The 14,618-nt window shown below is 40.5% G+C and overlaps 1 protein-coding gene across 1 annotated transcript in view; it reads left to right on the top strand.

Moving 5' to 3' along the window:
- The first annotated feature begins 12,616 nt into the window (after nucleotides 1-12,616).
- Nucleotides 12,617-14,618, top strand: part of CCDC177 (coiled-coil domain containing 177) — an 18,707-nt gene continuing 16,705 nt past the window's right edge. Inside the window, exon 1 of the mRNA XM_015820036.2 lies at nucleotides 12,617-12,713. Within this exon, the coding sequence (XP_015675522.2) occupies nucleotides 12,617-12,713 (97 nt within the window). The remainder of the gene's footprint in view (nucleotides 12,714-14,618) is intronic.

Raw genomic sequence — 14,618 nt, 5'->3', positions numbered from 1 at the left:
CTTCCAACTTTATTATTATTGTTATTGTTGTTGTTGAATCTATTTTGCCCTATCCAGATGCCCAAACCTTCTAGATGCTGGTTCAGCATCTTCAGTTTAGTGCATAACAGTAAGGTATCAAATATTAACAATATACTTACAATGGCTTACTCTTAAGCAAATAAATTTCTCTCTTCTGATTTCATGAAGTTAGTAAACAGCATGGGGGGAAACAAAGAGCCCTGTATGACTCCTTATTGGAACTTCCATAGAGTCAAGCTCTTTCTTCCTGACTGGAATTACAAATTTAAGTAAGAGAGGAACCATTGCAAAAGTATGCCCTCTACTCCCAAAGCTTATAGGCAATCTAAAACAATACCACAGTTAATAGTATTTGTAATGGTATGAAGGAATGACCCTGAGAGGTGGGAAGAAAAGCTACAGATTAGAAAATGGTCAGATAAGAGGCAGATGAGCCCACATAAGGAATGAGGGCATGGCAAACATTTCAAAAGGGACCCTTCTTAATTTCTTGAACTGCCAAGGGGGTGGGGGACATACTTTCAGACTTGCAATATTCTGTTAATATAACCTTACAATAAAGATAGAGCTAGTACTGCTGGAGTTGGGCCCGTTCTTTTCCTTTTGGGCCCTCTGAAGCTGAAGCCCAACCACTTCTCAACCTTCTCTAAAACGAGAAGATTGGAGACTTTATGAACATTATCCAAGGAGAATCTTGAGAAGAGGGCATACCACCATCTCTTTCAGAGTAAGAGGGACCGCCTTCTCTCTCAGAGAGGCGTTTACCACCATATGGCTCCAACCACACATTCCTTTCCTAGCAACCTTGATCAACCAGGAGAGACAAGAATCTCACAACTGGGATGGTTGCAGTGTCCCATGGTCACATGATTGCCATTTGCAATCTTTACTTCCAACTTCTAACAAGCAAATTCATTGGCGAAGCCAGCAAAAGCTTGTAAATAGCAATCATATGATACAGGATGCATATTCTTTTCTTATACTAACTGTAATTCCCATGGCATTCATGGAATATACAATATGAAAGAAAATAAGCACATGAAGAACTACAGTTTCTAACACATTAAAGTGCTTCCAATGTTTTTGTGTATCAGGAAAACATTAAATGAAAGGAGGTAACCATCAACACTGAGCTATTTTAATCCAGTAGAAGTATCCTGTTTGCAAACTTGAGAATATGGAACAAGTACTCATAACTGTTTCCTGTTTTCATTCATTCTCTATCCTACAAAACAACATTGTGCCATTAAAAGCTGTACTTATGCTTGTCTGTATGATTTTGTAAAAATTAGACTCAATATTAGATACATATAATGTATGTTTAAAGCATAAATTTTTCATGGCAATAAAGAAGTCCTAATAGCAAATAATGCCTCTCATATGGCAAGTTTATCAAATCTGTTTTAAAAAAAATCAAACACAACAGATTTAATTGTAATGAATAGTAATTATTCCTAAACACTAAGCTGTAGAAGTAGCAATGACTTGGTTTTTTTGTACAACCTATTTTAAATGTCTGTCCTTCCCTTATTATTATACAAAGAGTTTATTTTCAAATGCCCTGTACTTTTTTCAACATAAAAGCAGTAACCAAAGATGCAAAAAACTTAAAGTATATTAGAGCTATTACTTAACAGTTGGGCAAATGGATTTTTTTCCAAACTCCAAAAATATTAACAAAGGAATATTCTGTAGAAAGTCTTTGATATTGCTATTCAATTACAATACATTATGTGTTCAAGGAAGCCTGAATCAAAACACAATAAAAACTCATCACAATTATTTCAGATCTAACATGTTTGGGTAGCAGAAGCAAAAGAACAAATCTGAATGCTCTAAATTATTTTCAATTTATTAGGTGCCCAACATTCAAAACTGTTCTTGAAATGTTAAAATGTTTAACAGAAATGTTAAAAAACAGGAAGAGCTATATAGTTTTGCCTTTAACCTCAGGAACATATTAGTCAGTATGATAACCTTGAAAGATGCACTTTGTGTATTGGAGGCACTGTCAAGATTTCCATTACAATAAGGAAGTCTCATGTATTCTGTTTCTATATTAGCAATGTCTCAATAAGAATACTAATAAATAGAGACAAATACATGGTCATTTCAAATATTTTACAAGAAGTCCTTTTTAAAATGCATGGACCCAGCTTATACTCACAATACAATTGCAGTTCAAGCTATTTTATTCATTTTGTTAAATATATATTGTTTTTTCCACAGACAGATTTATTTTATTTATCTAATTTTGAAATTGCTCATCTCTTTCACAGAGGGAGACTACATGGAGATCTCCCTCAATTTTGCCCATACAACAACCACGTTATTGGACAGGCTTCACTGAGAGGGTGAACTTGAACCTGGGTCTTCCAAGTTATAATTCAGCAATTTAACTACAATAGAACATTAACTGTTATTTAAAAAAATTATGTCCAATCCCAAGGAAAAAAACATGTGTTTAAAGTATTCCTACATATGTCAAACACATGTGCCCTAAATCCTTTTTTTTGCGGAAAAGTTAAGAATTGAGACATGACGGAATATTTATATTTTATAATAAGTGAGTTTCGATTTTTGGTTAGACTGAAACAGGATTGGTAGTTTTGACTATATGGTTAAAAGAGGTCTTGGTAAATTTAATTCTGATCATCGGATGTTAAGAAATACGAACAAAAAAAATTAGTTTTTTAGCATTGAGAAGGGGGGGATGTTAAATTATAGTTTTTGTGCTTTTTAAAAAGACAGAATAACAACTCAGCAACTATGATACTTTGCTCCAGTTTACTGTAGTGAATAAAATAACAAGGAGTTAGTTTCAAAGATTAACACCTGAATATGAAGTCTGAGAGCTACCCTTTGTTCAAGTTGGAAAAGGAAGTCCAGAAGGAAAACAGACTCTAAACAATGTTTGATTAGCCTATATTACCTGACTCAAATCATTCACACCCTCCACATACTTCACCATTTATGAGTTTCAAGGTTCAGGCAGTGAAAAAAACAATTGCTTTTGCCAGAACAAAACAAGGACAGATATTATGCCTTATTGCTATTTTATTAAATGTATATCTCATACATCCACCAGGAATAGGCAACTAATAAAAACATTAGAATTTTAACTTTTCAGAAGCTTAGTTGAATACTTCATTGGGCCTTAATACATATTTTCACTTATCTCTTGCTCTAGTTCTGGTGCAGCCAAGTATATTTAATTAGTAGACATAAAGTATCATTACTACACTGCTTCAGATTAAAGCAGCAAAATGTAGCTACTACCCTCAAGTCAGCATTAATAATCTTGTCCATGTATAATTAAACTGTACAGGCTGAAAACCTGTATTTTTTTTAAAAAAAGTAGATCCTCTTTAGTTAAAAATACAGGGTTGGAGTATCCAATCCAAGTAACCACTACAGAAATTTTGCTGATTTCCCCTTCAATTACTTCTGAGGATCAGTCCCAAGAAACTGTGGGACACTTTATTATGAGAGTCAAACAGGATAGTCAGAGAAAGATGAAATAGATTGAGATATCACTGCTCAATTCCTCCAGTGAACTCTAGTGAGAAATCCCTTCATGATGGAATGCTCTAAACGTATAATGTTGCTATAAAACGTCAGTCTCTAAAATAATTTAAAATTTTGAACTAAAACAATAGAAAGGATCCTGCCAAGCACAGCCTTATTACACAATTTGCAGATTTACTGGAAGATAAAGAAGCACAAGGAAACAACTTGGCAAGACTTCTGAGTTACCGAGAAATTCAACTATTTCCACATTTTCTCAGATATGACCAATATTTGATGCAATATTATATGTTATTCAGAAGGCTCCAAATAAACATATCCCCAAAAAAAGGAAATTTAAAGCCTATTAAAGAACCTTTCTGCAGAAGATCTCCCACTCCTAAATTCCATATGAACAGTCAAAACTTTTCTCCCAACTCTGGAAATGACAGTGAGATATAGTTGTGCTGCACATGGAGGAAAGATCCCCAGTTTGTTTCCATCTTCACCATTAAGAATGTGGCAAAGACTAATAGGTAAACTGATAGTATAAGTTCTTCATAACTATCAGTTATGAACATACAATATAAATCAGTATCCAGACATTTTGCTGTCCCTGCTCAACAATCAAGTTTAAAATTTAGATGCCCTAAATTTAGAGTAATCACGTTTAAAACCCATTTGCACTAAACCTATATTGAATAACCATTTTGAAAGAATCACAGACCAAGTTCCAAATTCATTTATTGCCTTTTTTTAAACTTCAAATTCATCGCTAATTTCTGTACTGAAGAGGTAAGAAGTAACTGAGTGTTCTTGCTAACAGGACATGATGCACACATGCTAGCTAATCTTTCAAATCAAGTAAATCCCCAGAGACATGCAAATACAGAAAATCCCAGGCAACCATTTAGTCTTTGACATAAACTGATTTGTTTAAATATCTAAATCATGTAGAAATTTTAACAAGATATTGCAAATTCAATATAAAAATTAGCATGAATATTTATGTTAAATTTATACTACAGCAATACCATATACATTTACCTACATATACCAAAACTATTTTTAGAAGTGACTTGATAGAACACAATATAGAAATATATTTTTAAAAAATCAAATGATGAGAATGTAAACCACTATGAAAGAAACCATCAACATACTACAACTATTATAAGACTGTTGGGAAATAAACATCAAATTCTAGGCCTTAATCTTATTTCTTTCCCATATATTAAAGTCAAATAACTACAAGGAATAAATTAAAGCAATGAGATGTAGAGTAATACTGTAAGATTAATGATCAATGTATCACTATAAATGATAATAGTACTGTTTAGAACAAAAAGTATAATAGCTTACAATTAAATGTTCGAAAGTATTCAAGAGATATCACCATTTGATAGCATCAGGTTTTCACTTACATGTTTTGAAAATATTAAAAACGGGCTTTTCAATGTGAAGTTTGAATAAGCAGTGCAACCTTTATACATAAAGTCCCACTGCATCCTGACTCAGAATTGCAATTTAAACAAATTAGAGTAAATTCTATCTCTACAGATTGACATCAGTATCATATCTACTGTTTCTATTCCAGTAACCAACTACCTGATACAATCAGCAAGTCTTACAGAAAGCTTCTCAGAAAAAGGCTGTTATCGAAACTGATTTCTTCCTAGCTTTTTAATCCAATAACAGACTTACTTTTTTCCACTTACACCTTCTTTTACCTTTCCCGGCTTATTACAAAACTCAAACTGCATATGAATTACATTTAGGATTTCATTTTTAAAAGCCCAAATATTTTTGCAGCCTAGTAAAAAGCAACGATTTTATCCAGAAATTTTCTCTTTTAAAAATAACAAACGAAGCCACAGAGAGCCCAGCTCTCTTTCAGGAAAGCCCACATTTACTAAAGTCTCACCTAAGCAAGCTGCAGATTGAGACACAAAGAAACCGAAAAGCATTCCATTCCCCACTCCACCCTCTACGAGTATATTTCATGTAATACTTGTTTTGTTAAGTCAGCTCAGCCTAAAAGGTTTCGCTTTAGCCATACACAGCCCAGGAGAAGAAGCTACAAAGAGCGTTAATTCATCTCCCTTTCAGAATCCATGGCTGACGTAGACCGTCCCCTCCAGGAAGTGCTCCAAATCTGGCTGTTCCACACAGGAGCTTCGTCCAGACAAGTTTCCAAGTTTCCCAGGCAAGGGGATGTCCATCACCCCAGCCTTCCTTTAAGAAAAGGGAAAGGGAACTGCGGCCCGTTTCCACTACGGCCAACTCTCCCTCCCCCTCCCGCCAAAGCACGCAGAGATTCACAGATGCTGACCTTCACCTCGACTCTCAAATCCACCCTTGACCTTTGCAAGCCATCCTCCGTTTGCATCTGCTGCAAGGGGGGAAGCCTCCAGCAGTCTCGCCCTTCCCGGGCTCTGGAAAGCAGGTGCGAGCGCCTGGCAAGGCAACAGCCGAGCAACTCTGGCCGAGCCCTGCTGGCAGGAGGCGCTCAAACAGCCGTCTTCCGCACTGTCTTTACCCGTTTGGGTAACAAAGAGCCAGGAACCGAAGGAGGGGGGGGGGAGAGAGGGAGGCGCCTTCAGACCCTTCCACCCCCGCCGCCGAGACACTCCTCCTCCTCCTCCTCCTCCTCCTCCCAAGCTAGTCGCCACCAAGCTACTCACTCACCCAGCGGCCCGGGCAATTCGGGCTGGTTCAGAACTGGGCAGCTACTTCCCCAATTCCGCTCCACGGAACCGGGAGCTCGGCTTCTCGCAAGGCCCGCGTGCCCCTTGGTCGCCTGGCGCTAGGAACGGCGGGGGGAGGGGGAACGGAGCCGTCTCCTCCTGCCGCAGGGCTCGCGGCCGCCGCAACCACATTCAGGGCGAGCAGAGTCCCGCGCGCAACGGGAAGAGGCCCGGGCGGGGAACGTCCCGTGTTCTTCCGAAGCCCCGCGCGCGAGAAGGCGCCGCTTCCTTACGCCGGTCGCGTCTGCGGTGGTGCCGCTGCTGCTGTCGCCGCCTGCTTTGCCCTCCCTACTCCCTTCAACTCCGCTTCTCCGGCTTCGCCGCTGCCAGAAGCAACAGCCGCTCCGAGCTGGCTCCACCCACTCTGTAGCGCGAGCGGGCCTCACGCGCCGGGCCTGCCGAGGAGGGTGGGGGGGGGGGAAAGGAGAGGCGGCCCTTAAGCGCGCGGGTTTAAAGGGCCGGTTGAATGGCGAGCCAAGGCCGGAGTGAGAGGAGCTGGAAAGGGGAGGAGGAGGCGGGGCCTGGCCGGCTAAGCAGCCAGCGCCTAGCTGCACGTGGACTGCCAGCGTTGCTGCACGCTGCCCCTTCTCGCCTCCCCCCCCCCCGCGGCCGAGGTGGGCGGGGGAGAGCGCAGGTTTCCTTCGCGAGTATCGAGGACGGCGGTGTCGAGATAAACCAGGGGTAGGCAACTTTGGCTCTTTTATGACTCGTGGACTGCAACTCCCAGAATTCCTGAGCCAGCATGGCTGGCTCAGGAATTCTGGGAGTTGAAGTCCACGAGTCATAAAAGAGCCAAAGTTGCCTACCCCTGAGATAAACCAAACCAGTGTTTCTCAACCTTGACAATTTTAAGGCATGTGGACTTCAACTCCCAGAATTCCGGCTGTGGAATTCTGGGAGTTGAAGTCCACATGCCTTAAAATTGTCAAGGTTGAGAAACACTGAACCAAACAAAGCGGCGTTTTCTACTCGGTGCGACCTGCCCCGTTTTGCATTCCTTTTACTTCGGAATGTTCTCACAAAACATTCCTCCTCCTCCCTCCTCTTGTTCAAGGTAAGCAAAACTTGAAGATGCCCTCAACGTGGGTCTGCATCGACTCGGGAGAGAGGCGCTTTTCAGTGCAAAAAAGCGTGGTACGTAAGAACAAGCTCTTGACAGTCGAAACTTTATTTCGAAGTCTTCCCGAGGATGTCTCCTATCCTTTTAATCCGAGCCCTGTTTTTTGCTATCACTTCCATTCCTCGAGGAAAAATCCCTTTTGCGAGATGGAAAACTTTCTTTGGGGTACAGGACTTTTTTAGAGCAATAAAATTGGATTGGGGCGCTTTAGTTGTTAGTTTTTCATCTGCCGGAAATCTACTTATTTGTCATTCAGCCTATCTCATGTTGTGTTGTTTTCAAATAGAAGTGAGTATAAAACAAGAAATTCGTGTTTTGCTCCAAACCTGGAACAAACCATTGCAAGAAGTTCCATTTCTATTTCAGATTGGCAGAAGTACAGCCTGTTCCAGATTTTGCCTGATCAAAATAGTGTTAGAGCCCCTCCCAGTGGCATCCAGTGCAAGTAATTAGGAAAACCAGGTGGTGTGTAATGATGTCATGATAGAGATGCAAATATATATGGTATGCAAGTTGTTGCATTGCAAGATGATATGCACATTTCCTCATATTGCCCACCTTCCTGCCTCAATAGAGGCCCATAAGCCCTCCTCTTGTCTTTATCTGCCAAGAAACAGCCAGATGGATGAGAAGAGGAGGGAAGCCTACTCTTTAAAATCAGTAGAAATAATTACCTGTTTTGTTTACTAACTTTTCACTTTTCCAGACAATGAAGATGGTCATGAAACAAATGCTGGAAATTTTCCAAACTATTCTCTAAATTGGAAAAAAAAATGTTTTGGTGATGACCTAGGTCCTAGGCCAGTGATGGCGAAACCTTTAGAGACCGAGTGCCCAAACCCGCAACCCAGAACCCACTTATTTATTGCAAACTGCCAGGATCACATCAACATTGTGGTGCCCTCAGGGGAGGCAGGAAGCATGGCCCACTGGGTAAACATGTTGCTTGTGAAGGGGACACCTGTGGGGGCCAGGCAGGGTTGGGGGAGATCCAAAAGATGTCTGGCGAATGGGGTAGTGGGCAGGAGGCTCATCCTGTGGGGGGAGGCAGGGGGCAGGGCAGGGGTGCCATTGCCGTGGGGCAAGGCGAGGCAGGGGCCAGGGCGGCTGCTTCTTGATACCATCAGCCCCCGCACACAGAGGCCAGCAATTGCATAGGGGCCGACAGTGTCCATCAGCAGCCACAGCCTGCTGGCCCGTTGACCGGCACACTCTGGGGCTCTGCAGCCCGCTGCCAATATCGGGTCAGCCCTCCAGCAGCAGGCGGAGTAAGGGAGGCAGGAGGCATGTGATGAAGACCGCTGGATGCGCTTACCCGTCCCATCTGTTTTTGCTTGCGGTTGGACAGCAGGTTGCTGCTGGTCATCTTCTCCCCCTCACAGATCTTGCCCTTGGCCCACGCATGGAGTCTGTTCCCCTCGCTCACCTGACCTGTGCAAGCTGCTGGCAGCAGCGATGCACATGCCCACAGAGAGGTCTCTGAGTGCCGCCTCTGGCACGTGTGCCATAGGTTCGCCACCACTGTCCTAGGCCATTTTCTGGTTTGTTAGTATAGCCAGCCATGCTATCCTATCTAGCTCACAGGATCACAATAAGACTCATCTCTTGCCTGATTGCTTTGGCTACCCTGCATTTGTCCTGAAGTGATAGACTCTGCTCCCCACTGTATCCTATCCTATATTCTGTCATCATAAAATGTGTCTGTGTTCTTTGAGTTAGGATGAGCTTCCTTTCACTGACCTCAATGGGAAGACAATTTCTGGTGTCACGTGGACTCTAGTTATGCTACCATAAGAGCATGATCTTTGATTAGAGAGATATAAAATACTGCCTGAAATGTGTTCCTCCATGGGCCTATCATGTTCTGCCCCCAGCTGCACCCTGTTGTTGCTTCTCTCAATTGACAGAATGTTCCACCAGCATATACGGAAATTTCACCAATTGTTGTGGTGTCCTATCTCAACTTTCATCTCATTCCTTCCCCTCTTTAAGTTTTTCAGCTCGCAGATCCTGAATAAATCTGAAACTTCAAAATACCAGTGAGCAGAGCCTTTTCGGCATGTGATGATTTCAAAATAGTAAATCATGCAAATATTAGGTGTGATTTCAGCCTCCTCAAAAAAAGGACAATTGCATCATAAGATGTGCTAGAAATTAGAATGCAGAACTACCAGATGTTCTGATAAAGTTTTGTTTTTGTAAGTCATTTTTAAAAAATTGAAAACTAAACTAACCATTATTGAGAGAAGCTATGACCATACTGTATCCTTTATTACAAGGGTCCCCAATCCCTGGTCTGTGGACCGGTACCGGGCTGCGGCATGCCAGCAACCGGTCCGCACAAACAAGCGAAGCCCCATCCGTGGGATGCAGGCAGCACACAAAACCATGCACTTCCTGGTGCCCAAAAGGTTGGGGATCTCTGCTTTATTATACAATTCTTGTTTTGTCAAAAATTGAGTGAAAACCTACTGTATAAAAGAATCGGTTGGTAATCAAGTTCTTTCTGCAACCACAGCCACCAAACAAGTTTATTTTTAGCAGTGTGGTCAAAAGATGCAAATATTTCTTACCTATGTATATTTGCTTAAGATAGTATCTTTAAATGACTTTAATTGCTTAAATTAAGGGAGTGTCCTACCAAGAAAATAAGGGCATTCATTAAAAAAGCCACATCTGAATGATAATACGGCAGATTTGTTTTTCAACATTTTTGATGCTTGGTTTTTCTCTCTTTCCTCAATTATAGTTATTATGAGCCAGAAATCCAGCACAAAACACAGTTCTGAAGAAATGGGGAAGTATTGTTAGAACAGTACAAATGAGACATGTGACATTACAAGCCAATTATACCTTTCAAGGTCAAAAACCGTTTCTAAAAGGGGGATTATATTAATACAGGACTGTGGTAGCTACAGCCTCCTTTCAATACTCCATTCCTTTGACCAAAGAGTAAGCGAAATAGACGGGACTGTGAGAAATGTATATTTATTCAGGAGCAAAAAAATAATAATGATCCAGCCAATTCAGTGGCTGTTTGCAATCATATACAGTATCCTTAAGAATTGCTTAGGTATATAAATTGATACTTCTGATCTTGGGGAAAGAGACACAAAACACTCTTAAGAAAATTGGTACCCAGAGCAAATTATGTTGATGAGAATTTGCTGTATTAATCAGGTAGTCCTCGACTTACAACCACAATTGAACCCAAAATTTCCATTGTTAAGCAAGACAATGGTTAAATGAATTTTGCCCCATTTTATGACCTTTCTTGTTACAGTTGTTAACTGAATTGCCGCAGCTATTAGTAACACAGTTATTAAGTGAATCTGGCTTCCCCATTGACTTTGCTTGTCAGAAAGTCACAAAAAGTGATCACATGAACATAGGACGCTGCAACTGTCATAAATACAGGCAAGTTGCCAAGCATCCAAATTTTGATCATGTGACCATGGGGATGCTGCAAACGTTGGAAGTGTGCAATATGGTCATAAGTCACTTTTTTCAGTGCTGTTGTAACTTTGAACAGTCACTAAATGAATGGCTGTAAGTTGAGGACTACTTGTATAGTGTTTGTTGATATTTCAATCTTTACCAGGGATGCAGGAGTAAGTGGCTGCAGAAGCTTTTCTTTCATTCCCCAGACTATCTCAAATTAGTAATAATGTGGGAGAAGGAAAAATATAAAATACACGGAAAATGATTGAAATTAATATTTAATCTCTGTAAATTAAAATAAATGAAATAAAAAAATATTTTTGTCCTCATTCAACCCTCCTCTTTGTCTTGTGACTCCACTTATTGTTTGAGATACAGCCCATAGCATGCTATTCCAAAGCCAAGCAAGGCCTTGGAGAGAAAGAAATGGCACATATCCCTTATCTATCTTGTCTACTACAAGAACTGGCAGTGGCCATCCCTAATACATTCCTATTGGATGTAATTAAAAATATAATTTGGACATTTTATATGCAAAGCTCATCGCTGACCTGAAACCTTTCTCAACAGAGCTATAGAGTGTTATGTAGAATGCACTGTTGTTATTCATTTTCTGACTGCAATTGAGAACATAAAAGGTTTTTTTGTGTTTCAATCTGTATTTTGTTTAATCCTCCAATTTACTTTTTTTATAACTGTAAATACACACATAATACATATATAATTGGCATTCTTCATTCCAGCAGTAATAGAAGAATTATAATGAAGCATTGGCTCAAAAGACTAGGCGACCTAACAAGAAGTTGGATTTAGCATAGGACAAGGGAACAATTACCCAGTGTTCTTCCGCATCCACACCTCAAGAGCCTTCAGGCACTGGGAGAGAATTGCAATGACATAGATAGAAATATGTAATTAGGTATCATCAACATACTGATAATATCCTGCTCATGTTGATGGGTAATCTCCCCCAGTGACTTCATATAGATCAGGGGTGTCAAACTGCCAGCCCACAGGCCAGTTGCATCATACAGAGGCCGCGCCCACCCCAGCTCTGGCAATGCAAAAAAAGTTATGATATGTTGTGACACGTGACGTGGCGAGTTTGACACCCGTGATATAGATGTTTGAAGCAAGGAGAGGGTAGAAGCCCCACAAAGAAAGGACCTTGAGCTTGTCTCTCCCCACCCACCAACCCCAGCTGGAACAAAAAAGAAGAATCCACTCCCAATCTCCTCAGCTGGTCCAGAAGGTATAGTTCTAGTTAGGACACGGGTATCAAACTTGCCACGTCACATGACATATCGCGACTCCTTGCATTGCCGGCAGTGGGGTGGGCACGGCTTCGGTATGATGAAACCAGCCCGCGGGTGGCAGTTTGACACCCCTGAGTTAGGAGGATGTACTCTAGCAATTTTGTTGTTGAATATCTACAATCTCAGAACACTGGGTCTAAATAAGGGCAAATCTGTTTCGATTAAAAGAAAGAATTTTTCCTAATTTTAATACTGGCAGGTGATTTCCTAAGCTTCCTTGTTGCTGAGTATCTATAATCTCAAGAACACTGGATCTAAATAAGGGCAAATCTGCTTCTGTTAAAAGAAAGGATTTTTCCTACTTTTAATACTGGCAGGTGGTTTTCTAGGCTCTTGATTATAATAAATTGCACTTCATATGTATTTGGCAATGTTTTATATATCAGCTGCTTTCTGGGTTCCACAAACAGCACCTGCAAACATAAATTTGTAACTCAATTGACAGCTGCAGGGCAGATGGGTACATGGAGTCTTATGAATCTGGAATTGCTACCATTTTCCTAGCAGAATTTGCATCTTTAACATCAAAAAAGCTGATCTTCTACAGACTGCTTCCAGCAAGTAAGTGCCATTGTGGGGAAACTTGCTGAATTTCAGTTTGTTAAAACTAAAGGGAAAACTAAGTTAGCTTGCTTTTCTCGAATGCTCTATAAATATACATGATACACAAAATGACACATTTTGTCTTACATGTCCAAACTTAGCAGAAGGCAGAATGGAGATGATCAATAAATAGAATAATGGAAGAAACTTGATGCATTTAACACAAGGATGTGACTTCATTCTAAATATGCCTAAGTGTTACCTATTGAAAATGGTCCCTATGTAAACAGATTCTGTACAGAGGCAGGAAACAGCTGTATTATCAGCTAGACAATATGCACCAGGACAGGAAAGTAACAGTTTAAATACAACAAAAGAGCCACATAGGATTTTGATCCTTTTTATCTTCTTTCTGCAGCAAACATCATTCCCATGTTGATCCCGTGGGGGAGGGAGAGCAAAAGAAGTTGTCTACATACAAGAGTGGATACTTTAGGAAAAGACTAAGTTTCAGAACACAAATAACTCTTAATCCTGTTTCCTAAGCCAACAGAAACCAAAGGATGTGCATATGTACATGGCACTCTTGCATTGCCCGGAGCTCTTTGCAAGAGAAAATATTGATAAAATGTTTCACAGAGCTGAAGAGATCCAAGGAAATCCTGTGAAAAAGAGATCCTTCCAGCCTATGGGAGCTTGTATATTCTAATAGCCAATATCTTCCAAGACCTAATTCCTATCCTCTTAATTTTCTTAACCAAATCAATGTTTTGCAGATGGATGCCAACTCCTATAATTTCCAGCTAGTAAGGGGGGGGGAGGGCTCTTCTCAGCTGGGAGAAGGACTGTTGCTTTTGAAAATAGTACCATTTGGTAGAGGTGGGAAAACTAAGTTTAGAATACACTGGAATCCTTCAAACTCAGCTTTTCTCACCAGGATTGTGGTGAATCAAATTTTGGGCAAATCTTATACATGTGTCTTTAGACTTGGAAGATTGATAACAAAACAGTCTCTGTAATTATGCTTTTTGCCAACTGCTGCTTTCCACCTTTTGACAAGTGCAGTCATTAGGGAGTATGGGGGCCACAGGCTTCAGGCCCTGAATTTATAAAGAAAAGCTCTCACAGATACTGTTGTTCCTGATTGTTGTTCTTTCTCACTCATCTACTGTATATACAGATGTATAAATCCATCTGTGGATAAGCTGAACCCAATTCTTGGAGTGTATAATCATCTTATCTACAAGTATGTATGGTCATATTTAATCACACCCCATTTTTAGCAAAACATGAACTAGTTCCATTCCCCACCATCCAGTCAGAGCTCAAGAAACTTCTTGGATGAGAAACGAAACATCATCAAAGGAAAACAAGAAACTCCACTTGCATCGTGAAAAAGCATCTTTGGGATAACTCTGACCTGGATGACTGAGACTCTCCATAGACATTTAGTTCATTGATGAAGTCATAATATAGTATATTTATTTGGGTATTGCAGCAACTGTTGTTTTGAGAACCTACTTACACTTTATACAGTACAATTGTAAATTAAAAGATGTCACTAATCTTTACATGTTCTTAATTTTTGTCAAGAATGGATTGGAAGAGAGCATAACTTTGAGTAGTTTGTCATGTGGTAAACTAAGCTGTGTTTGTTTACTTATTAAAAAACATGCGTGACTTTCACTTTACAATTATCTGCTTTTATATTGATAATCCTGATAGAAATGGGTGTGGGTAAAGACTCATTATGTTGGGAGCAGGCCAAATGGTTCTGTCCAAATCAGCTTTTGGAGAATAACTCAGGGATTTTCAGAGAATCTATGTATTGGGGCCTTCCCAATCAATCAATCAGAACTAGAAGGGACCTCGGAGGTCTTCTATTCCAACCCCCTGCTCAAGCTATGATCCCTTCACCTAAAC

The sequence above is a fragment of the Protobothrops mucrosquamatus genome, unplaced genomic scaffold, assembly GCF_001527695.2.
Source record: "Protobothrops mucrosquamatus isolate PMUCROS unplaced genomic scaffold, P.Mucros_1.0 scaffold1044, whole genome shotgun sequence".
Lineage (NCBI taxonomy): Eukaryota > Metazoa > Chordata > Lepidosauria > Squamata > Viperidae > Protobothrops > Protobothrops mucrosquamatus.
This window is presented reverse-complemented; position numbering and strand designations above follow the sequence as displayed.